The following is a 24708-nucleotide window of genomic DNA, read 5'->3' as shown; positions in this document are numbered from 1 at the left end:
CAAGAAATGTTGAGACAATAGTCTGTTGGTTCTGAAAGGAACCCAGGGTAACATCTAAGCATCTAAAGGCCTCTTTTACTTTGACTAATGTTAATGTTCATGAGTCTGCCATGAGGTGAACACTGAACAACCTTGGTGTGCAAGGCAGAGTTGCAAGGAGAAAGCCACTACTCTCCAAAAAGAACACTGCTCTCCATGAAGTTTGCTAAAGATCATGTGGACAAGCAAGAGGACTATCTGAGACAGATTCTGAGTGTTGAAGCTCTTCTGTACTGAGGAATGGAATAAAATTCGTCTTAGCTGTTGTTCAGGACTGATCAAAAGTTACTGGAAACTTTACTTACAGTTATTGCTGCACAAGAGCTCAAAGCAAAGAGCTTTACTGAAAGCAAAGGTTCACATACTTTTGCAATTCAAAGATATGTAATGATGGACAAATTTCTCAATAATTAAAGGAAAGAGTATAATATCTTTGGCTTATTTGTTTGTGTTCACTTTGTTTACTTTTAGGACATGTGAAAATCTGATGATGGGTCATATTTATGCAGAACTATAGGCTAAAGGGTTCACAAACTTTCAAGCGACACTGTATATATAGTTGAAATGGGGCTATGGTAGCCTAGTGGTTTAGGTGTTGGACTACTGATCGGAAGGTCATGAGTTCAAATTCAAGGTGCCACTGCTGTAAAAATGTAAGTCACTCTGGATAAAGGTGTCTGCTAAATGCCATAAATGTAAATGTAATGTAAATTAAATGACTTATTGACTTGAATATGTAGTGGAAAGCCTTGTGAAAGGAGTGAATGGAAACAAATTGGAAACAACTCAGTATTAATGCACATGGTTTTGACCCATGGTTTAAGTCATAGGTCACTAACAGGCGGACCGCGGTCCGGGTCCGGACCCAGAAGCTGTCCAATCCGGACCCGGACCCACGGCCAAAACTAAAGGTTATGATTTAAAACTTGACAAAGCGCTTCTATTTTTACCGGCGCAGCTTTTGCAATCTTTACGGTAGTGGTAGTGGAAACGCACAGACCAATTGCATGCGAGTTAAGCCATCCCACGTGATACCACTCAGCCAATCAAGTCTGTGCATTCCTGAAGTAAACACTGCGACTCAACAGTGCAAGACAGATGAGAGAGAATTAGAGTAAAGTTACACGTGAAAGAAAGATAGCGATACATGTAGAAAACAAAGGGAGAGAAACAGACGAGTGAGACGGAGAAAGGGAGAGAAACAGACGAGTGAGACGGAGAAAGGGAGAATAAAGAACAAATGCCGCTCTCCAAAAAGAAAAGTGGACAGCGAAAATAGAGCATTTAATCCAGAATGGACAGACTGATTTCTGTTCATACTTCCCACTTCACACTAAACCAGTGTGTCTCATATGTTCAGAAACAGGGACACTTATTAAAAGTGACAATGTATAAGCACTTTAAAGTCAAGCACTTTATTTAAACATACACAATTTTCACATTTTATTTATTTTCTCTTACTATGAAATGTAGCCCTACTTTTATTTATTTAATGAGAGAACGTTATACATATCTACAATCATACATATGTTCAGTTCTATGTTACGTGACAATAAATATTGTCAAAAAGTTTTTGAATTGTACTTGATGGAGGTATTGAATCAGGTATTGATTGCTTGCAGATGTTGATACAACTACTAAGCTACTTAAATATATATCACACTAACTAGTTAGACATTATGATCTTCCGGACCTTTGCTTCAAGAAATTTTCTCTTACTGGACCTCTTTAAATTTTAGTTGAATACCTCTGGTTTAAGTATTTCAGTCAAACACTAAAGCACTTTAAAACTGTCCTGTAATTCTAAACCTTTTGCATAAGGACATCATACACACTGTAAACAATATTCTTTAATCTTAAATCAATTAAATCAGTAAATTCTACACATGGTGCATCTAAACATTTCCCAACTTGCATGTAAAGAGTAAAATTGAGTGAGAACGTCATCTGAGAGGGGGTTCAATTAAAAACAGCGTCAAGTCTAAGTTCTTCAGCCACACCAGACACTATACAACACATTGCATATGCATTGATTGGTCACTTCTGGTGTTACCATTTCTCTGAGGTGATCTGATCATGTGTACAGCCGAAACACGTAGCCATAAACACCTGCTATTTTAAACACATCTTCAGTGATCACTTATAATTGGATTTAATGCATCTTCTGTGCTGGAGGAAGGTGGAAGCACATGTTTATTGCTTCAGTCTAATGCTGCATTTGTTTTTAGAAAGAAATGAGAACTTTCTCCTAACGAAGCAAATAAACAGGTGATGACTAAAGAAGCTGCTCTCAACTCGGCTATTGTAGAATGACTGTTTTTCTATTAACCTTTTTTAATATTTCTTATTACTCTTATTTTCAGCAAGTCCAAACATGTCCAGACATGTTCTCCATTATTTTATATTTTCCAGCTAGGGAAATAGTTGAGTATGTGAATCTTCTTGTTGTGCACACAACAGAGGTAACAAGGTCACCTATCCAGCTCTGAAAATTGTTTGTGAAAGGATCACAATCTGAGACACACTGAACTCGGTTCACACCTGTACATAGAGCTGCACATTTAAGATCAGTTCATCCAGGACAAACTATTGCAAAGTATGAAGGGGCACTTGCATCTAGGTCTAATATTTCACAGAATTGAAAGACAAACAGAAACAACTTGAGCTATTGCAGCTCATGCTTTATTTATACAGTGGCACTTGAGTGAGTGATTTTAATTATCTGGAATTATGTTGACTGGCTTTCTTTAATTAAATTTAATATGAATGTACAGGTTTCAACATATGTATAATTTCAAAAATGTGATTTAAATTTAAGTGTGATATAAAATCTGTATATAAAAGTACAGGTTTGAAGCTGATCAGTCATGGTTTGGATCAGTCAATAGTTATTGCTAGAAGCAGACACTAGATACAATTTAATTTTTTTTTTAAACAAAGGATTTTCATGAAAACCGAATTTACTGTGTAAATGCTCCAATAAACAATTGGGAAATAAAATTAAAAAATAAAAAAGGCTGACCATAAGTAAACGCTGACTAATCACCATGTGTGTAGAGACTGTAGAGTTTGAGACACCTCTGAAGCATTTTTAAATACTTCAAGACAGTAGTGCAGTGCATCATATAGTGCATCATTCCTGGTCAGTGGTGGTCTTGTCAACTCCTGGTCCTGGTGGAGCTGTGCATGTCATATTACATCATTTGCTATGAAGTGTGATGGTCTGCACCACCATTAACTCAACTTCATAGATTGCGTAAGATGACGCACACACAGACACTCACACACAGACACGCACACACAGACGCAGTTACAGTATCTAACAAAGGACATGAGAGCAGTCAGCTTGTGGAATAGATTATATTTATATTGAGCTCATCAGGATGATTTAAGGAACAAAAGCAAAAATGTCAAATGTCTGATCTGTTCAGGAAACAAACAGAAAAGGGAAAAAAAATAAAACAAAAAATAAAAAAATACATAAAACTCACTCCACCTCATTCCCTCAATTGCTCCCATCAGCTCTCATCCTAACTGAGATCATTAAACAGCATTAGAGAGAGAGACAGCGAGAAGAGCAAGAGACATTTCAAATTCTCATTTAATAAAATTCTCTTTACATCAAAGCCTGCAGAATTGTACAGCTGAGTGACGGGTGTTTTACAGCAGGAGGCCTGTTGTATTTGGGGTGTGGTCACATAGAGCTGTGTGGAGTTCTGCAGAGTCCTACACAGCACAGTTTAGTGATTCCTCTGCGACACCTGCCAAGTGACGACTCTGGTGTCTCTAAGCGATGAACCTAAGACTACATCTTCCCAGTGCTTGAACTGTTTGGAATTCTGCCCTCTGTAGCAGACCCCTGGGCTACACAGTGATGACACAGCCTTACAGGTACAGAAAGTGGACACACTCCACACACACACACATACTTTTCCACAGAGCTGTAACTGTTATTTTCCCTTTACACATCTACTGCATCTGTATGTGTGCGTGTGTACATATATGCAATCCCAGTCCCAACCCCTCCCCCTCCCCCCTACATTATGGGCCCTGTACAGATTCAAATCAACACAAACACACTTAAAGATGTACATTCAGAACATACACACATCACCATTCGCACAAAACCAACCCCCCCCCACACACACAGACACACACACTTTGTCTCTATCAGCAGTCACCACAGTAAGAGCTGAATGCATAAAAAGGGCACTTGCACTGCAGGATGGCTTCTTGCGTGCATTTTTTCCCTGTATTAAAAACTGTAACAATCTGAAGTTTTACTTCTTTTTAAAACGTGCATACAAGAGAATGTGTGTATACAGTATATGCTGTTTCTGAGGTGTTCAAAACAATGAGTCTTTGACCCACTTTATTTATAGGTGTGAAGAGTGTGTGTGTAGTGTAACAGACAGCCTGGAGGACCAATCTGGATCAGGCACAGCTTAATGAGGCCTCCACTAATCACTGCTGATCGCAGTAAGTTGCCATGGTGTTTGATTTGCTGGTGACAGGTTTTGTGTGTGTGTGTGTGTGTGTGTGTGTGTGTGTATATGTGTGTGTATATGTGTGTGTGTGTGTGTAAACGGTTTCCAGTTTGCTGGTAACAGTGTGTGTACGAATGGGTGTTAGCATGGTGTCCAGGTTGCTGGTGAGACAGTGTGTGAGTGTAGGTGTGCATTGCAATGATATCTGGTTTGCTGGTGAGAGTGTGTATATGTATGTGTGGGTGTCTCCTTCACTCCCGTACACTGGCAGAGTAAGAGAACTGAGGGAAGTGTGTTCGCGCCTCTGGGTCCTCCACATCCAAGCTATCATCTGCACAGAGAAACATATGCAATAAAACAAGGGTTAATAAACACAAACACGTTCCACTTAAACCAGCTTCATCCTAAAATATCACTATTATTAAGAAATACCCAAGAAATTAATACACTGGAAGATGACACGCTATACAAAAAAAAGATTTGCTTATTTGCATAAAGGAGGTGTTAATTGTACAGCCACCTCATCCAATTTAGTTTTATGACAAGTTCATGTAGATGAACTTTATCTCTGGCTTATCTGGCTTCTTTTTTAATTGAAAGAAATGTGAAAGTGGGTCAAATAACCTCAGAAAAAGCTCATTCTAAATCTATAGTGGAAATTAAATAAACTACATGTGCATATACACTGCTGTGGGGATTAACGGATTGTACTGAATTGTCGTTGAGCAAAGCAGCTGAAATATACAGGTTTCATTTGATTAATATGAACTCTGCACATTTTGCTAGCACAGTAGAAGGCTAGAACAGCTTCAGCTGTATGGGTGCATGGACAAGGGAAACAGATAAAGATTTTTTGTTGCTCTGCTCTAAGGTAGGGTCAGGTAATCAAGGATGTTAAAGATTCTATAGAGTGCATTATTGGCTTAAAGGAAATGCACAATATAAGATGCAACAAAATTGATTTCTGACCACCTTAAGTTTTATGCTTTTGGTGGTTTCCTCAACAATTCACACTTTTGCATTTTCAGTGCAACTGAAAAAATGTGTTTCTAATGGTAGACGTATGTGTACCATCTCAATGTAAAAACATAGTTCTGACATTTTAACAACTTGTACTCTAAAAAGGTAATATTACACAGACTAAACTCAATTGTGAAATTTACGTTTTGAAACCACATACATCCCTCTGGTATGGTCTGGTTTTGCATCAGATGACCTCAGGTTACATTTACAGCATTTAGCAGATGCCCTTATCCAAAGCGACTTACATTTTATCTCATTTTTATACAACTGAGCAATTGAGGGTTAAGGGCCTTGCTCAGGGGCCCAACAGTGGCAGCTTGGTGGACGTAGGAATCGAACTCACAACCTTCCTATTGGTAGCCCAACACCTTAACCACTAGGCTACCACATCCCATCATCCCAGGTTAAGACCATGTCATGTGTGAAAACAATTGCACTCCTCTGATACATTACTAAGTTCATAATGGCAGCCAAATCTTGAGATCATCTATAGAAGTGGAGTGTTTTCTCCTCATACCCTGCAAGTCGGTGAGCAGTTTAGACTGCTCGGTATACTGAGGAAAACTACTAAGACCCAAACTCTAAGCATCAAGTGAGATACTGTGCACCAGATTTGCAGCAAGATAACACAAGCACACGTGTTATACTTGTTATACTCACACTGGTCAGGTGGTGTGACAGTGATGGTCTGCAAAGTGAACTCCTCATCAAAATAGCGAGTATCAGTCTCTGATGTCACCTGAGGCTTAAAGGGCGGGGTGAGCTAAAATGATAGACAGAAAATGTGTCTGTGAGAACAAATCGCATCAACAATGACAAATTATGAACAGTGGCTCTTCATAGTAGTACAGTCTGATCAGCATCACTAAACACGTCTTTAATGACATTATTTAGATATGTTCTTCCTTTGTTTTTGTGTGGGATTCCTCCGAGCTCACACCACCTTCCCAAAAGATGCTGGCAGGTTGACTGGCTACAAATAATTGCCCCTTATGTGTGAATGTACGCGTGTTTGTGTCAAGGCTAGCCCTTCTGGTTCCATCCCACAGAAGTGCTTCTGAAGCACAATTTGCTGAAAAAGTTCATAGCAGCTGTGAAAGAAAAAGTATCAAAACAGACAGTGCAGAGCAGTTAGTGTGTAAATGCTGATTTCTGTCCCCCCTAAAAGTGACTACAATAGCCACCTGTATATCACAACTGGCTCATAGAGCGATGGAAAAATTTGGCCTGTTTTCTTGTACATCACATTCCTTGGCAAAACAGCATCTAGTGAAATTGTGCAAGTATTGTTCCTTCACACAGGCTCCTGCACACCCAACCTGAAGCTCCGGAACATTTCTCTAGTATTTACCTTGGTCATGGTCTGCGCTATTTATATACCACCTCATGCTGACACGGACACTGCCTTATATGAACCCAGTGCACTCGCTTAAATGCACTCACACTCGCTTAAAAGGATGTTATTGGTAACAAATGTTGATGTAAAATACAGTTTCATGGATGTTCAACTATGTAACAGATTTTTTTTTTTTTCTCTCTTTGCCAGAAATCAGCCACAGCAATATTTTCTTTTCTTTTTTTTTTGGACAGGGTTTTCCAGTCTGCCACATTTATACACACATTATGTATACATCACTGTTGTCTAAATGAGCTGTAAAGAGTGCAACGTTGAACTTCACCATACTTGACTCTGGCAGAGGGAGGTAGAATAGTAACGAGTGATCGCTCTCACCTCTGTGTTATTACCAGCATCCTACTTATATGGTTTTTATTCCATTCCGTAGCAGTTGTGAACCAAATAGACACAAAGCTTGTGATGACGACACAATGCACACACAAACTTGTGATTAGACTCAAATGAGGTACAAGCAGTGACTTGTTTGGACTTTTGATGTCATTTTAACATAAAGAAACCTGTTAACCATCATTTGCTGGTAGCCAGTTTAACCGGTTACATAATCTGCTAAAATCAACCTGACAACTCTGCAAATAGCTACACATGTTCTGTTACTGTTGTGTCTTCAAGCAACTGGTAGCTTACCCCTAAACAACTCCATAAATCCTTTCATTCAAAGTCTAAATCCCCTAAAGAACTTAAAAGCCAGTGTCTGTGGAAGAGGAAGGTGTTAAGCATTCTTATGCATCAGTACATTGTCGAATAGAGCTAATCACTCCACTTGTTTCCTGTTGTGCTTATATCTCGGTTACCCCTCACCTTTTTCTGCAGTACATCCTGCCAGTTAATGGAGGAGAAAAACTTGTGAGCCATCACTTCTTTGGCATCTTCAGAACTTCCTCCCAACCTTCACGAATAAAGAAAAAAAAAAACATGGTCTAATACACTGATAATTCTGACTCACATTTAGGCTACACGTTTCAGAAACATGCCCACTAGATTTCAGATATTAAAGATTTAATAGTTGTAATATCTTAAGCTGTCCAAAAGTACAGTGTTTCTGCCTGACCTTTGTTTAGGGTCTTTCTTGAGCAGGCCAGCAAGCAAGCTCTTGGCATCAGGTGACAGGTTCCGGGGAAATCTGATCTCCTCCATGAGGATAAGCTCAAACAGTCGCTCGTGGTCCTGATTATAGAATGGCAGTCGACCGCACATCATTTCATACATGACCACACCCAAACCCCACCAGTCTACTGCCCGTCCGTAATCGTTATCCTCTAGTACCTGTGTATGGATAAGGAAAGAAAGTGAGAGACCGAAAGAGATAAGCTGCAGTATAAAGAGATTAGCCATGAGTGCATTAACACCAGGAGCGAGGTACACTCTGCTGCATACATATGTGTGCGCAGATATATATTTATACACATACACACACACACACCTCAGGTGCAAGGTACTCTGGAGTTCCACAGAAGGTCTTCATGGTGGCTTCATTGGTAATTCCCTCCTTACACAAACCAAAATCTGTGATCTTAATGTGTCCATCTTTATCCAGCATTAGATTCTCCAGCTGTAACACATACAGGCAGCTGATTAACATATTTCTGGGACAAATATGGTCCTAAACGCTACATTAACTGTCTCCAATAATGTCAGATGCCAGCAGAATGTTATGATTTTACAGTAAATCTTGAAGTCAGTGAATCACGTTAACCAGCACTGCTGCCGAAATACAATAAGATGGAGTTGCAATGCAAATAGACTGAATCAAGCTATTGCAAATGCACCATATCTTTGACGGCAATTGTCAAAGAGGAAAAAGTTTGCATCTCGTAGTCCGTTCAACACATTGGATCTAAAATACAGTTTAAGATTGCAACATGTACTCTGTGGTTTTCATAAGATTTTACATTGTGGACAATAAGAACCATAACAAGTATAAATCCAACAACTCAATAAAAGGTTAGAAAGTGTGTGTGTGTGTGTGTGTGTGTGTGTGTGTGTGTGTGTGTGTGTGACCTTCAGGTCTCGGTAGACAACATCTCGTGAGTGCAGATACTCAAGCGCAGAAACAATTTCAGCTCCATAAAACTGTGCTCGTTCTTCCGTAAAAACACGTTCACGGGACAAGTGGAAAAACAGCTGGAAACAAACAGGGACAAAGGGAGGGTCAGTTGTATGGTGTGTGGCATTAAGATGTTTGCATAATGTTCAGTGGGTGGGTGTTAAGTACCTCGCCTCCATTAGCATACTCCATGACGAAGCAAAGTCGGTCGTGTGTTTGGAACGCATACTTTAGTGTCTGAGCACAAAAACACAAACACCACATCATGACACAGTCACACTTGTGAGTTAATCGCAACACTGGTGGTTCTCCGCCTGGTAGTGTGTATATAGAGACAGTCTCACCGTAAGGAAAGGGTGTCTGGTGTTCTGTAGCACTCTGCTCTCCGTGACCGTGTGAGCCACCTCATCCTTAAATACACAGCATAGGACATGACAGAACTATGTTTCCTAAAGGCTTGAGCATTAAACAAAGAACATAACTTAAGATTTCGGTAGGACTGTTTCCATGCTACTGGAAAATATGGAAGATGAATAGGTTAATATTAGAGTCAATTTCCTATCAAAAACATTTTTTATATGGACAATCTATGTACATAGAACAGTGATTGTGGAGCATCGATTTATTTATTTATTTATTTAAGATATTAAATACAGGAAAATAATCAGATATTAAATCAAGTGCACTCAAAGAATTTGGTGGCTAATTTTCACCGCAAACGTCACCAAAACTGAAGCCAGACTAATTTATGTACAGCAGATGTAACTGGCCTTGCCTGAGTAGTGTTATGTGAAGTACTAGACTGTTTTGAGAATAATACCAGAGAAAGAGCATCGCCTATCAAAAAGAGCTCGACTTCTGCAACCATCAGCCAGTCGGTGCTCAATGACTGTCTGAACAAGACGCAGTGTCCAAGCATTGCTACTACATCATCTTGCCAAATGAGCACAAACAGTGTATAAGCTAATAGAGATGCAATGATGTATTATTGTACCCTTTAACATGCACATTTTGTAATAACTTAAAAAAATCATTTTTACACCATGGCAAAAATATCAAGTGTTCAGCACAAACAGATGACACTGTATTCAACTAAAGCTCATTATTTTGATTTCTGACTTACAAAGACTTCTGACTTACTGAAAACTAAGCTCAAAATTCTTATTCATAAACCCGGGACAATATACTCAACCTTGAGTTTTTAGTTTTTAAACAAGTTTTTTAGTTTAAAAAACTTGTTTTTAATAGTTTTTAAACAAGGCACTTTTGACCATAAGTCAGTATGAACCAAATATTGTACGTTTAGCATTTAAGCAATGAGGTTAACAATGTGAATACAAGCGTTTGGCACTCCTGACCATTCCCATAAGCAGTTAGGATAGCCAGTAGACTTCAATGAAGTGTCATTGAAAGTGAAGTCATGACTGCCCGTGCTAATGTCAACTCCATTTAGCCCGCTAACTCTAGTTGAATCATAGTAGGTTCTGGGGCTGGAGTTTATGTGAACATAGGCTCCATGGGTTCTTTTGTGTCTGAAGTTGGATAGATTGAATAATATTTGATGCTTTCTCTCAGCTATTGTATTACATTTACAAGTTTCCAGCCGATACCCTGGACACACTGATTGTAGATTGCTGTTAAAGGTCAGTCCAAGCAGCTCAGAACATCTCAGGAATATTATGTAATAAAGACCATTTTTATAGCCCAAAACATTTTACATTAACAGGACATGAGTACAGAGAGCAGAACTTTGGTTTTGTGACAATTCTGTGTGAGTGTAGACGAATTTTACCTTAGCGATGATGACCTCCTTTCTCAGGATCTTCATGGCATAATGCACACCTGTTGCTTTCTCTCTGACCAGGATTACTTTTCCAAAAGTGCCCTTGCCCAGCAGCTTCAAGTAGTCAAAATCACTCATCGTCTACAGCACACAAACAGATGATATAAAGGTCATCACTGATTCATTCTCAAAAGCACTCATTTCCCTGGTGAATGTGTGAGACTGACCACTTTGCTGCGTGATTTTGCCATGGGTGTCTCCATGCTGCTGTCTCCTGATGAGCTGAAGTTAATGTCCATTGGCTCCTCCTCCTCTCGTGTCTTCAGCCCATTTGCTACAGCCTGGATTGCCCGTATCCATTCCTCCCTGAGAGGATGAGAGGACCGGATCAGTGATTTATGAATGCATGATAGCGATCAGATATAGCCGAATGCTTAAATGTAGGAACATAATACACTGATCTTGTATGAGGTTTAATATTTTGAATTGCCCACAGACTGCGAGATCAGGTTACAAATGTGACATTATATTGTTGAATGAAATAAGACAAAGTTGTTGTAAATCTACATTAACTCTAACAGAGTTTGTGTGTGTTTAGCTTCCCTTTGTCCTCTGACAGACTAACTGCTTTACCTATTATTTATTTAGTGCATTCATCTATATGGTAGATTTTCAAAACAAGATTCTTTTGCCACTATTTGTTCCACTTCATGTTAATACTCACGTGCTTACCATCTGTGGGAGACTATTAAAATGAAGCCAACAAGTGATTTGTCCATGTGCCATAGGGTCAAGCTTAGTTAAGATGCATGATAAAACAGTAATCTTTTTTCAGAATACATTTCCATCGACTTGTACTGTTTATGTGGCCAAGTACTTTACTCCAAGATGGCTACACCATCTACTATTAAGTTTGTGTTTGTGTGTGTGTGTGTGTATGCGTGCACATGTAAGGCATGAAAAAATTGCTTACGTCTAAGCCTCAGAAGAAGAAAAAAAACCCTCTCTCATCTTAAAATGACAAGGTGATAAACATTGACAATGCAAGAGATTTAATATAAAAGCTGTTCTACAATGCAAACACACACAGTTTTATCACCCCTAATGAGCACCCTCCTGACCACAGGCTATTTTAAGGTTTCTTCATCAAGACCAGTGTATTAAAAAAACGGATCACTTGGTCTCGGCTGACTCTGTAACCTACCTCTCAGCATTACTGTCGACATGGAACGTTCTTTCGATAACTGTTGTCCACTGAAGGCAGCGAATAACGAAGGTATTGGGACGTGGCCGCTCTGTCTTCATTAACTGGCATTCTAAAAAAAAAAAAACACCACCACACACATACTCAACAGCAGGTCCTTACAACAGATCAAAACACACATGCCTTATACTACTGAACGTGATACACACACACACACACACACACACACACACACACACACACACACACACACACACACACACACACACACACACACACACACACACACACACACACACACACACACACACACACACACACACACACACACACACACACACACACACACACACACACACACCCCACTGCTCTGTTATCATCTTACACACCAACATACACACACCTGCTACAGAAAAGTTGTTGAGGGGGGGCAGGCTTGGCTCAGGCAAATCAGGTTTCTCCTTATAACCAATAAATGTCCCATCACTTTTCAGGATAAAATACCGTGGCCTCCATGTCTTAATGTATTCACCTATGTGGGAGACACAGGTAGTGGGTAAGACAGCCATATTTAGAGACATAACAATAAATGACAAAGACTAATGCTTCTCTACTTTATGGGCCTTTTTACACCTCGTCACTTCATGTGTTTTCTCTGATCCGATAGCCATCTGATTTGTTAAAACTGTTCCATATACATTAGGCCACATAAATGCGTCTTGGCGAATCGGAGATCAATTCGATCTTTCTACTCCTGCCCAAAATGCAAATATATTTTACCTCATTTCCAGGGTAATTAAAATGGAACACACTTTGGTGTATGTGGTTTTCAGAATGCAATCAAAAAGAAGACGAAAAAACTTGTTACGACGGTTATGCTACAAAAAACAGCATTTACTGTTTGTTGCATTTTCGCTGGCAGCAGCAGTGCATTTTAAGACCCAACGAGACACCTGGGTGAAAGATCACCTGCGAGTGACGTACTTCCATTTGGGAGGACTATAGCGCTGATGTATGTGGCTTGAACAACCACATTCATTTACACCTGTCCAGTTTCATCTGAAATGCGTCCCAGACCACCTCCTGAAGTGGTTTGAAAACGTTTCAGAGGGCATTTAGACCTGGTATTTACGATTGTATAGCTATCCGATCACAGAAAACGCATGAAGTGACCAGGTGTAAGGCCCTATGAGTCATCCCATTGAAACATATATTAACATCCTCATCGTCAACTCCACTGTGCTACACATTATGTACATGTTGAGAAACCCAGGGTCACAGTGAGTTAGTGTTAGCAATTTTACTCACCTCTCTTGTGGAGCCAGCCTTCTCTGACCACGCTAACCTCATTCATGCTGCGTTTGTGTGCGTCTCAGTGTGCGTCTGTGTGTCAGTGTGTGTGCAGCTGAGGGTGAAGGTGTCAGAGGATCAGCAGGCCAGAGAGAGAGGAGTGATCACAACCAGGAACACACTCATTCATATACACACACGCACACACACGCACGCACACAGAAAGCACCTGAAAGACAAAAGAAATACACGGTCATTACATGCAACAAATCTGAAATAACGAAAAGTACATAACTAATGATTCTTCTAGAAGAAAAATCTGCAACAGTTGTGCCTCACTGAGTTTCCTGGAACAGTTCCCAACCACCTTGAACACTGAGCATTAAAGATCTCCAGTTACCAACACACTACTCACCAGTTAAGACACACACACATACAGTGTGGAAAGATTTATACCAAGCACATTAAGACCAAATAGTGTCAAATTTTGTGCTAAAAAGAATTAAATTCAACATGGCTCAGTGATCAAGGTTTCCAGCTTGCTTTCTCCCCAACAGACACAAAAAATAGCCAGTAATGAACTTCCTGCTCTTGTTCCTTAGATTTTGTGTGTCCTAGTGTTGATTGGCAACATGGTGACATGGTTGAAAACATGGAACTGCTAGATTTTTCACAACCGGCACAGAATTGACAACCACTGGCAAAATACATGAAGGCAAGAAAATTCAAGGAAATTCAACAAACTTGTTTAACCACCAAGAAGCAACCCAAAGACATGAGGAAATCCAGATAACACAGAGCTCAAGTAAATAGCATCACGGAACAGACATTTTTCTTGGCCATGGATAATATGCTAATAAGCAGCAAGCAGCATTTTTAGTGCCTAGCACCCAGACCTTAGTTAAGATTGGTAGGACGATAAAAAAAAATTCAGCACTTCTAGCATGATACTGTAGCTTTCTACCAGTAGGAGGCACGGTCACAATTTGGTGCGTAGCCTCAGGCCACAGTCTTTAAGTTGCATACCAAGTTTAGTGGTTCTGCTCAAAGTCGTTGCTGAGATACAGCCTACAGTCAGATTAGTTGGCCCATTACACAAAGCCACTTGGAATATTCAAATTTTTGAAAACTGTTTTTGACAAAATCCAAGATTGACAGGAAGTGCACCTGAATTTTAATACAATAGTGTGTGCTTGCTTCAGCATACTGCATAGACTCGTTTTTTTAAAATAAATAAATAAATAAATAAATAAATAAATAAAAAAAAAAAAAAAAGGAACTACACATTTAGCTTAAATTTTTATAGGACAAATGGGGAGTCATCAAAAAAGCTAGCCTAGGATACTGATCAAGTTTCTCAATGTTACATAGATGCACTGCCGAGATACTCTCACATACAGGAAAACAGATCCTTTGATTGCTTTTGGTCAGGTTTGTAAATGATGTGAGCCAAATTTGTTGAAAATAAGACAAGGAATTGAGGGGGACTTGCAAAAATGGAAGTTGATGTAAGCACATTTATCTGGTAGGTGTTGCTGTCTTGAATCTCATGTATAGCCTCAGGCTGTGATCCTGAACATGCTGACTGTTTTTGTCAATGCACAAAAGTTGTTGCTGAGATACAGCCTTACATACTATTTTGCATCACATTTCTTGGCCTTTTATGTAGAATAACCAAAACCTTTGAAAAATCCAAGATGGCGGGAACTCTAGTTAGGTTGAAATTGGCATCCTAAGCTCGGTTTGACCCAGGGAATCCTGAGGGAATGTCTGGCTTTTTAACTTTGGATAAACTTATGACCATACACGTACTTCCAAATTAGGGCCAAATGTGACCAGACGGTGGTGCTAGAGCGTTGGCAGCACATGACCCAAAATTATTCAGAATGTTCCTTAGACCCTTAACAAGCAGTGTGCCAAATTTCATCAGACAGTTCTATGTGCTGCCACATACAAACTTGCAAGAATATCAATGAGAGTACATCTATAACAAGAGTGTACTCAGTTCAGACCAGGTTTTCACGTGTTTCTCTCGATACATGTTTAAATAATACAAATATTGGGTTCAGTTCTTACTTAGCTTATCCTAAACTAAAATGCAGTTGAAGAATATTCAATGCCATTTTAGTCAGTGTAAAATGGACTAATTAAAGAGATGTGATGAAATCTTGACTACATTTATTTACATTTATTCCAGCCAGAAATAATGGAGAATAAAATAATAGTTTCACCTATTAAGGTCAAATGACTGAGGAGAGCCCATTAGCATGAATCATACCTGCAAAGTCACAAGAGGTGAAAAAGGTGACAAGGTTCGAAATATACATATACACAATATAAATGCGGTTTAGGACGCAGCTGAAAGAAGTGTAAAAGTGTAAAATAATTGCATTTGACCACTTGCTTCCCCTTGGTGGACAGGTTTTCTTGAATGCAAGTAGGATGGCAGAAACTCTTTTAAATGACACAATCACACTTTCTTCAACGATGTTAACACTGTGCAAGAGGCAGATTTACAGACGCACGTTTAAAAAATGAGAAGCTATGCTCAAAACTAAACAGAATGATTATGCCATTTATTCATTGTCTCATATGTATGTACTGAGTTTGGTTGCACTCATACAGCTGGCCCAAAGTCATTTGACCACATAACCCAGAGATTCTGGCCAAAAAAATACAAATGAGCATTATTCATTTTCTGCAAGTCCTTATCAACCCACATTTCACAATTTACCACTTTAACAATTAAGTGTTTGTCAATAACATAAGCATATGTAATGTAAATGTATAAAAACCAAAGAATACCACTTGCAGTGCTTGTTATTACAATACAATCCACTCTGTAGTAGAATGATTGTGCACAGCAGAAAGCAGCCTCGTTTATAACTGAAGCGTGATTTTGCATGCATGTACAAAAGCAGCGTCATTATTTTCTTATTTACATATTAACATGGTATTCACTACATGGCATGTTGGTGCCCAAATTTTCCATGCCAGTATTCCAAGTCAAATTGTGAAATATATAAGCAGGTTAAATCACACATTGCTTTAAAACATGCAGACAATCTCCATCTCAACTGAAATCTTTCCACTGTCATCATGATTGTCGTCATTAGTCAGAAAATCGTAACAATAGACTGAAACTCTGACCTTACATTCAATAGTATTTACTATTCTAAAAAACCAATAGACTGTATATACTGTAATATTCAAAACAGACCTTACAGTAGGTTTGGAAATGACATGGGACGTTTTTAAATTTCAATTATTAACTGTAATAGGTTTTACACCCAATGATGATTTTCTTCACTGCAGTATATGAAGAGACATCTGCATATTATTTATTTATTTATTTTTGCTTAACACGTGTGCAGCATGTAAAGATAATCAAAAAGACACATCTAAATTATTATCATGGCTTGTCTGAATATGAATCCCAATAACATTTCAAAATATTTGCACACAACTTCCACAAATATTTCTAATATTCATTTGTAAAATAATTAAAAAAAAAAAAAAGATTATGTTCTCTTGCGACCCTGTTTGTAATTCAAGTGACCCCGTGTTTCACTCCTGTGGTGGTACATTTGATTGGTTTTCTTTATAAAAATGAAGAAAGCTCCATGCCTTTAGTGCAGTGTAAACGGAACAGACTCCTGTCTCGAGTCTGCTGTGAGTCTGGGGTCAGACAGCAGGTCCATTAGACCCTCCTGACAAACCACTGCTTACTAATGTGAGGTCGGTGCCAGAAACAGAAATGTTTTAATGGGTCTGTGTTACATGACTCACTTCTCACTGTCTTCAGATACATACAATTAGTTTCTTCAGTTATGTATTCTGTGATATATATATATATATATATATACACACAGTGATACCTCGAGATACGAGTGCTTTGACATACGAATTTTTTGAGATACGAGCTGTGATTCGACCATATTTTTGGCTTGAGATACGAGCAAATTTTCGAGATACGAGCATCCGAACCGCTGCCTCCGCAACAAAGATCCCCAACAACCACGTGTGCTGTTTCCCCCGCCTCAGCTTCCCGCGTCTCACTCGGTTAAAGCCGCCTTTCCACTGCACACGTCAAACGACGGCCGATAAACAGGTAGTCATTCATTTCCTATGGAGAGTCGCAAAGGCGCTGCGTGAGGTGCCGATCATCTGCGGATCTGTTTTAAGCGTTGGATCCGTTAAAAAATTTTTAACTTGCGCGACTACACCGCATCCTATATGCCGACCGGAAAGGTTTTTATGAAAACGACCGGCAGATGTTAGTGAGGACAGAGTGACAAAAAAGGCAAAAACAAGTGAAGAGAAAAGCGATGAAGAAAATTAAGCAAAATTAATGTAAAGAAAACAGAAATTGTAGCAATTAAGTTCAGGTAAGTTAAGAGAAATCAAGCATCGCGTTAGTTCTGGCACGCCACGTCGTCAAGCGTGCATCAGCTGTTAATCAGCTGTCCACGACGCGCACCAATCCGGTTAGGACATCCATATTACCCGAACATTTAAATTCCCATTCATTGAGCCGCTCTAGCGCTTCGCTGCGATTTAAACTCCCTCCTCCAACCCCGACTCCACCATGCCGTAACCCATGTTCGTTGTACCAATTTACGTCATAAATCTCTCCCCGTCTAATTATTTAATTATTTATTTATCCATTTATTATTTTCCTTTCCTATTTTTAACTCTATGCATGATTAATGGTTCTGTTATACGGGGGTCTATTCTATTTTCTATTTGCTTATCTCCCCGCTCTAAATTAAGTTTAGTTAAGTTCCATTTAAGTGTAAAGTAACATTAAGAGTGCGAGTAAGTGAACGAAGTGGAATTTTGCGAGCTGGAACGGATTAATGGGAATCCAATTAATTTAAATGGGGAAAATTGCTTTGAGATACGAGCAAGGTCACGGAACGAATTGAACTCGTATCTCGAGGTATCACTGTATATATATATATATATATATATATATATATATATATATATATATATATATATATGTACATATACATACATACATACATACATATACATACACACACACACTTTATATATAAATACATACATATACACACACTGCTAGCATATACAAATCGAGTTGCTAGAAATATTAGAACTTTTTTTATTAATACGTTTAGAAAATGTGTTGGAGAGTAATATATTTGACCCCATTTGTGTTTATTCGCTGCATTAGATATCTAAAAGTTCTGCGAATGATAGAAACCTAAACAATAACTAAAGTGTTCCAGTTCAACACGATTTCGATGAACTGTTTATTGACTTCACTGATGCATTGCATTGCCATAACTCTGTAGGACAAAACTACCAAACACAGCTGAAGTACAATAAGTCTGTACAAATGACAGAACTATAAGTCCAGGCTTAAATAAACAACCATTCACTTTGAAATGGAAATGAAACGTTCCACAAATCTTTTCAGGTAGCGTTAAAGTGCACCCAGGAAAGTGCGAGCTAAGCTAATTAAGCTAACAAGACATCAGGGTGTAATTTCGTCTCCGGGTTTGTTAAATACATAAAAAAAAGCAAGAATGCTTCTCGTTTTAAGTCGTACATTCGCTAACGTGCACCACACATAACATCTATAACATATAAAACTGTCTGGTAAAAACAAGGAGAGTTAGCATGCTAGGCTAGCTGTGTTAGTCAGCTCAGTTAACATGCTAGAAAGTGTCCCGTGTTTACACTCGTTAAACGGAGGCCATTGGATTAGTTTAAGAACATAATACACACGCAGGGAAATAAATCAGGCTTCGCTATGACTTCAAATTTACGTCCGTTGTTCTCTCGTATTAATCCGCGCTGATGCTGATGCTAATGCTAATGCTAGCCCAGCTGCTGGTTTAGCTGAGTCTGCTTCCCTTCTAACGGCGTGTGTGTTAGCTGAAGGCTGCTAAATGCTAATGTAAGTGCGCTCATCAAAACTCACAACGGATTCTCGGCGCTGTGTTTTTTATTCAAATAAAGCGTCAACACTGTTAAAGTTATTTCCCACTCACCGCAGCTCGCAGTCCGCCAAACCGTTTTCGCCGAGATTTAGTTTCTGAATCTACTTTGGACTTTTTTTTTAGACTTCAGGCCTTCAGCTCCTCGCCAGAGCACAAACAGGATGTGACGTCACGCCAATGTCAACGTCAACAACAATAAAAACAGCCCCCATTTTCTCACGGACTCGTTTGTTATTCTGTTTTATGTGAATAATGGTTTAATCTGTTGATTTGAATGGTATTGGTTTAATGTACGCCGTTTACTGTAGCTGCTGAAATTAGTTTATTAAATATGTGTGTTAATGAGGCTTGACCCTCATTAAACCCAAGCAGGGTTCATAGAGGAAAGTAAAAATCTGTCTCATTGGTTTCATTCAGCTATTGTAGCTGCTTTATCCTGGGCAGGGTCGTGGTGAGTCCTACACGAGCCCTGTGCACACAAACATTCACACCTAAAGACAATTTATAATAAGCTTTACGCTTAGTCATATTTACATTTACATTTACAGCATTGGGCAGACGCCCTTATCCAGAGCAACATACATAGGTGCTTAAATCTCTAACCTTGAATACATTAATGCTGGCTCACTAAGTTACATACTTAAGATACCATGAGTTTAAAACATTTGTTCAAAGTTACAATGAAAAAGTCTTTTTTTTTTTTTTTTTTTAAATGCAAAAGATGTGCTAGTTGAAGTGTTTCCTGAATAAGTAGGTCTTCAACCGCCGCTTGAAAATAGCCAGTGACTCAGCTGTCCAGACCTCTAGGGGAAGTTCATTTTACCACCTTGGTGCCAGAACAGAGAAGAGTCTTGTAGTATACTTGCCTCTTACCCTGAGTGATGGTGGCACCAGTCGAGCAGTGCTGGTAGATCAGAGGGTGCGGGGTGCAGTGCGCGGAGTGATGAGGGCTTTTAGGTAAGAGGGAGCTGGTCCGTTTTTGGCTTTGTAGGCCAGCATCTGTGTTTAGAATCTGATGCGTGCAGCTACCGGAAGCCAGTGGAGGGATCGCAGCAGCGGGGTGGTATGTCGAAAACTTTGGCAGGTTGAAAACAAGCCGGGCAGCTGCATTTTGGATCATTTGCAGAGGACGGATTGCATTCATAGGTAGACCTGCCAGCAGTGCATTGCAGTAATCCAGTCTAGAAATTACAAGAGACTGAACAAGTACCTGAGCAGCCTGTGTGGACAAAAATGGCTGAATCCTTCTAATGTTGTAGAGAAGAAACCGACAGGAGCGAGTCACATTAGCAACATGAGAGGAAAAGGACAGTTGATTGTCCATGGTTACACCAAGGTTGCGAGCTGTGGCTGAAGGGGAGATCAGATTGTTGTGCAAGGATATAGCAAGATCATGACATGGGTTTAACTGATCAGTTAACTGATCAGTTATCAGAAGCTGTGGTATCTGAGGGTGAGAAAGAGAAGATAAGTTGTGTATCATCAGCATAGCAGTGGTAAGAAAACCCATGTGCAGAAATAACTTCACCAAGAAAGTGAGTATACAGGGAGAAAAGAAGAGGACCAAATACTGAGCCCTGTGGGACACCAGTGGAGAGTCTGTGTGGAGCAGATGTCACTCCCCTCCATGTTACCTGATATGAGCATCCTTCCAGGTAGGAAGCGAACCATTCCCAAGCTGATCCGCAAATCCCAAGACTCCTGAGGGTGGACAAGAGAGTCTTGTGGTTGACCGTATCAAACTCTGCTGAAAGGTCAAGGGGGATAAGGACAGATGACAGTTTGGCCGATCTAGCAGCAAGTAGTTTCTCAGAGACATCCAAAAGGGCTGTCTCTGTGGAATGAGCTGCTTTAAAGCCAGACTGGTTGGGATCTTGGAGGTTGTTCTGTGAGAGATAGACAGACAGTTGATTATAGACAATGCGTTCAAGAATTTTTGAAAGAAACGAAAGTAGTGATTCCCGGTTTGTAGTTACTGATGTCTGATGGACCAAGAGCAGGTTTCTTTAGGATGGGAATAACCCTTGCTCTCTTGAAAGTAGTTGGTACCTGACCAGATGCTATGGATCTATTGATGATGGTGGTAATGAAGTTGTAAAATCTTTTCTGCTGCTACAGTTGAGAAATGTGATAACAAAGGTGTAGGGGAATCCATACTGTGAGATGTAAGTGCAGTCGGGGCTGAAGTGAAGGTCCGGCAGTTTTCCGCAATCTTCATATGTTTTAAGAAGGTGGGAGGAAAGCAAAGAACCTAATGGAGCCCCATGGATCTGTGAAGGCACTGCTACTTTGTATTGAGGTGTACAGCTATGAGTTGTTAATGTTAATGCATCCTTTTAAGGATTCCAGATCCCTAAAGAATGACTTATTCTGTGTCCCTGTACGCACACTCCTGTCAGGGCATGGAATTCTGCCAGCTTGGGGTCAGGGGTATCTACCTCATAAGAGGGCACATTTTACATTTCTGGCATTTAGCAGACACCCTTAATCCAGAGTAACTTGCAATTTATACAACTGAGCAATTGAGGGTTAAGGGCCTGAGTAAGGCCCTTAACCCTCAATTGCTCAGTTGTATAAATTGCAAGTTACTCTGGATTAAGGGTTATAATGATTAATGGGTTGCTTAATGAGAAAAGGAAGGTATTGATGAGATTCTCTGTATTATCTGGTGCTTTTCTAACTGTATATTACAATTATTTTCTCCAGTCTGAGGGTGAAACAGTAAAGCAACAATTCACCAGCAAGAGCATGGTTACACTGAATAGTAGCATATCTGTTATTTGGTTTTGGGTACGAGCCCACAGAGTTAGTGCAGTAGTTAATCACAGCAGTGCACATATTCTGTATAACACATGATTGCGAGTGCAATATTGCTTTCAAATAACAGTTATATAAACCTGAAATAAATATCTAGTAGCTGACATTTTGGACACAATATCCTATATTTTCTAGTGGAAATAGATCCTATGGAAGCCACCTAACTGTATATTAATGGAAATGTAACCGCAGTGTACAAGTCAGTATTCCCAAACTAGTAAGCTAACATTAATTTGTTCATACCCATTGAAGATGCTTTCAGTAAAACTGGCAAACAGAGCAGAGTGCTACAGTCTCGGTGCAGTTATAGGAAATATATCCACTCTTGGAACGCTGCTTGACCAATCAGTACAAGACAGAACACTCACCACACTTGTCAGAAGAGGACCTTTACATTTTTCCCCAGCCATTGAGTGTTCATTGTTCCTAATTTTGCACCAATTCAATTAAATTTTTTTTTAGCTCTTTAAACAATTGACATTGTCCCAAAACAGCTTTACAGAATATAAACGTAAAACAAAAGGTTAATATAATAAAAAAAAAATCAAGATTAATATTAGATATATTTTAATATGTTTGTATTTATCCTCAATGAGCAAGCCTGAGGTGATTCAGGCGACTGTGGCAAGGAAAAACTCCCTTGGTAAAAGGGATGGCAAAAGAAGATAGCTTGAGAGGAGCCAGACTCAAAGGCGAACCTATTCTCAATTGGGTAACACTGGAGGTGTGAAAATATACAGTCTGACAGTCTGTCTTCAAAGACCACATAGAGTTGGCATCTCCTCTTAGTATGTTCGAAAACTTCAAGAAGAACAGTCCAACTGGAGCTGGTAAATCTTAGATGCCTCGGGATCCTCACATGGTTGGCTTCATCTCAAGAGGTGGCTGGGAAGTTCTTATTCAAAAGTGGACTACTGAAATGTCCCTGATGTAAATATGGCCTGCATTTCCCAACCCAATTCTGGGCCACATTTCAGGGAGAGGAAATCTTATTTAAAAGAAATGATCTTTATTTGTCAGAATAGCCTGCTATCAAACTCCACTCAGTTTCTGAAATTGGCTCAGGAAAACTTTCTTATAATTGTATATCTCTTTTGGAAAATTGGCTACACTGTAAATGAGACTAACTTTAACAGCTGTCTAGTTCTATGGTTTAATTTAAGTGTGAAACGCCTATGTCTATCTCTCAGTCCTCAGAGCTGGTGAATACGCTCTTTGTTTGGGGAAGATTATAAATAAGGAGTCTTTTAAGATCTTTCTAGGGTCTTCTATGGTTCTTCAAATAAAGAGGTAAATACCTTGAGATGTAGAAAAAAATGTGACACTTTGGACTTAGTTAAAGCTACAGGATCTGAAGGCTGAGACAATTTTAAGAAGAAAACATGAAAACGGTGACAAACCCAGTAAGGAACTTGTCCACTAGCTTGGACATGTTCTAGGTTCACTGACTAGCCACTTGGATATTAATTTCTGAATGAATATCCTCTCATGATCTTGTTTTTATGGATATATTCTGAACAGCATTCACATTTCTGTTCACTGATGAGATCTCCAACACAGTTCCAGATGATTCTATAGGGTAGAGTTGCTGCTTCACAGCTCCAGGTTCAATCTTGAGCTTTACTTACTGTTTGTGTGGGTCTCTTCCATATATTCCGTACATGTTTTTCCGTGGCAACCATGTGAGTAATGTGGCAGTATTTCGCCGTTTGCATGGGTCTCTTCCGTATACACCAGTCAGATTATTTCTAGGTGTGAATGAGTGTCAATGTGCATGTGATAGCTGTTAATATAATTTTTTGTATTATATTTATTACATATTAAATGTAAATGCAAATGAATGTCCATAAATTGAAGATCCCTTTAGACATTGAGTTTATCTGTGTCTTTCAGTTTTAATTTTTAAGTCTTAAAATCAACAAATGCAGTTTTCTTCTTATTTTATGTATGGAGGTAAAGTATCTTAACATGTGCTTGTGATTCCTTGTTGAACACATTTTTACAGATAAAACCTGGAAATGGCATGATTATGGTATCATAGCACATAAGGGATTGCACAAATATTCACCCTACTGGTACAAACAGCTGTGATTAGAAGTCACATTATAATAAATCCAATGTGGTTTAACCTTTTAACGTGAAAAATCTGATTAAAACATACTGGATTTTCAAATGTTAGTCAAAAAGGTAGAAATATATTTTAGTGTAAGAAAGCCTGTAATTTCCAGAAATATATAGTTTCAGCCTGGGGTTGTATAAATCTTTACGGATTTTTTTTTTAAACCATTAAATTGTCATTACCATAATATATAATGAGGCTCTTCAGGAGTTATTCTTCTTAGAATTTTTGTTGTATCTTTTTGATGACTGCTGCAGCCAAAAATCCTTAATTTTGAAAAAAATCCTTAATCCTTAATCCCAAAAAATCCTTATTTTTTTTCCTCCAAAATAATTTCTGAAGCGAATCAAGAAGTTTTTTTTTCCTTCTTCAGAAAACTACTCAAATTGATTAAATTGCAAAACACAGGAGTCTTCTTTTAAACTAAGACCACTGAGTACACACAAATAAAGACACACGTGTAATTGCTTTCTGTGATTTCTGTAGTCGTGTTGGAAATATGGAAATAGTTTT

The 24708-nt window shown here is 39.1% G+C and overlaps 1 protein-coding gene across 1 annotated transcript; it reads right to left on the bottom strand.

Moving 5' to 3' along the window:
• Window positions 1-3382: 3382 nt before the first annotated feature.
• akt2 (v-akt murine thymoma viral oncogene homolog 2) lies at window positions 3383-19454 on the bottom strand. Its single transcript, XM_060877647.1, has 14 exons — window positions 19311-19454; window positions 13306-13516; window positions 12401-12529; window positions 11998-12109; window positions 11021-11159; window positions 10803-10934; window positions 9355-9420; window positions 9179-9247; window positions 8965-9087; window positions 8387-8515; window positions 8015-8229; window positions 7765-7852; window positions 6210-6312; window positions 3383-4857 (listed from the first exon to the last, which is right to left on the bottom strand). Exons 2-14 carry the CDS (start codon window positions 13349-13351, stop codon window positions 4778-4780), a joined length of 1431 nt encoding a protein of 476 aa, XP_060733630.1. The 5' UTR covers window positions 13352-13516; window positions 19311-19454; the 3' UTR covers window positions 3383-4777.
• Between the last annotated feature and the right edge of the window lie 5254 nt (window positions 19455-24708).

The sequence above is a fragment of the Tachysurus vachellii genome, chromosome 9, assembly GCF_030014155.1.
Source record: "Tachysurus vachellii isolate PV-2020 chromosome 9, HZAU_Pvac_v1, whole genome shotgun sequence".
NCBI classification, from domain to species: Eukaryota; Metazoa; Chordata; class Actinopteri; order Siluriformes; family Bagridae; genus Tachysurus; species Tachysurus vachellii.
This window is presented reverse-complemented; position numbering and strand designations above follow the sequence as displayed.

Coding starts and splice junctions, on each gene's coding strand:
- akt2 (XM_060877647.1), bottom strand. CDS start 13,351: ATGAATGAGGTTAGCGTGGTCAGAGAAGGCTGGCTCCACAAGAGAG. Junction 12,530..13,305: donor AGGCTGGCTCCACAAGAGAG/GTGAGTAAAATT, acceptor TCTCCCACATAG/GTGAATACATTAAGACATGG. Junction 4,858..6,209: donor TGTCACACCACCTGACCAGT/GTGAGTATAACA, acceptor TTCTCTGTGCAG/ATGATAGCTTGGATGTGGAG.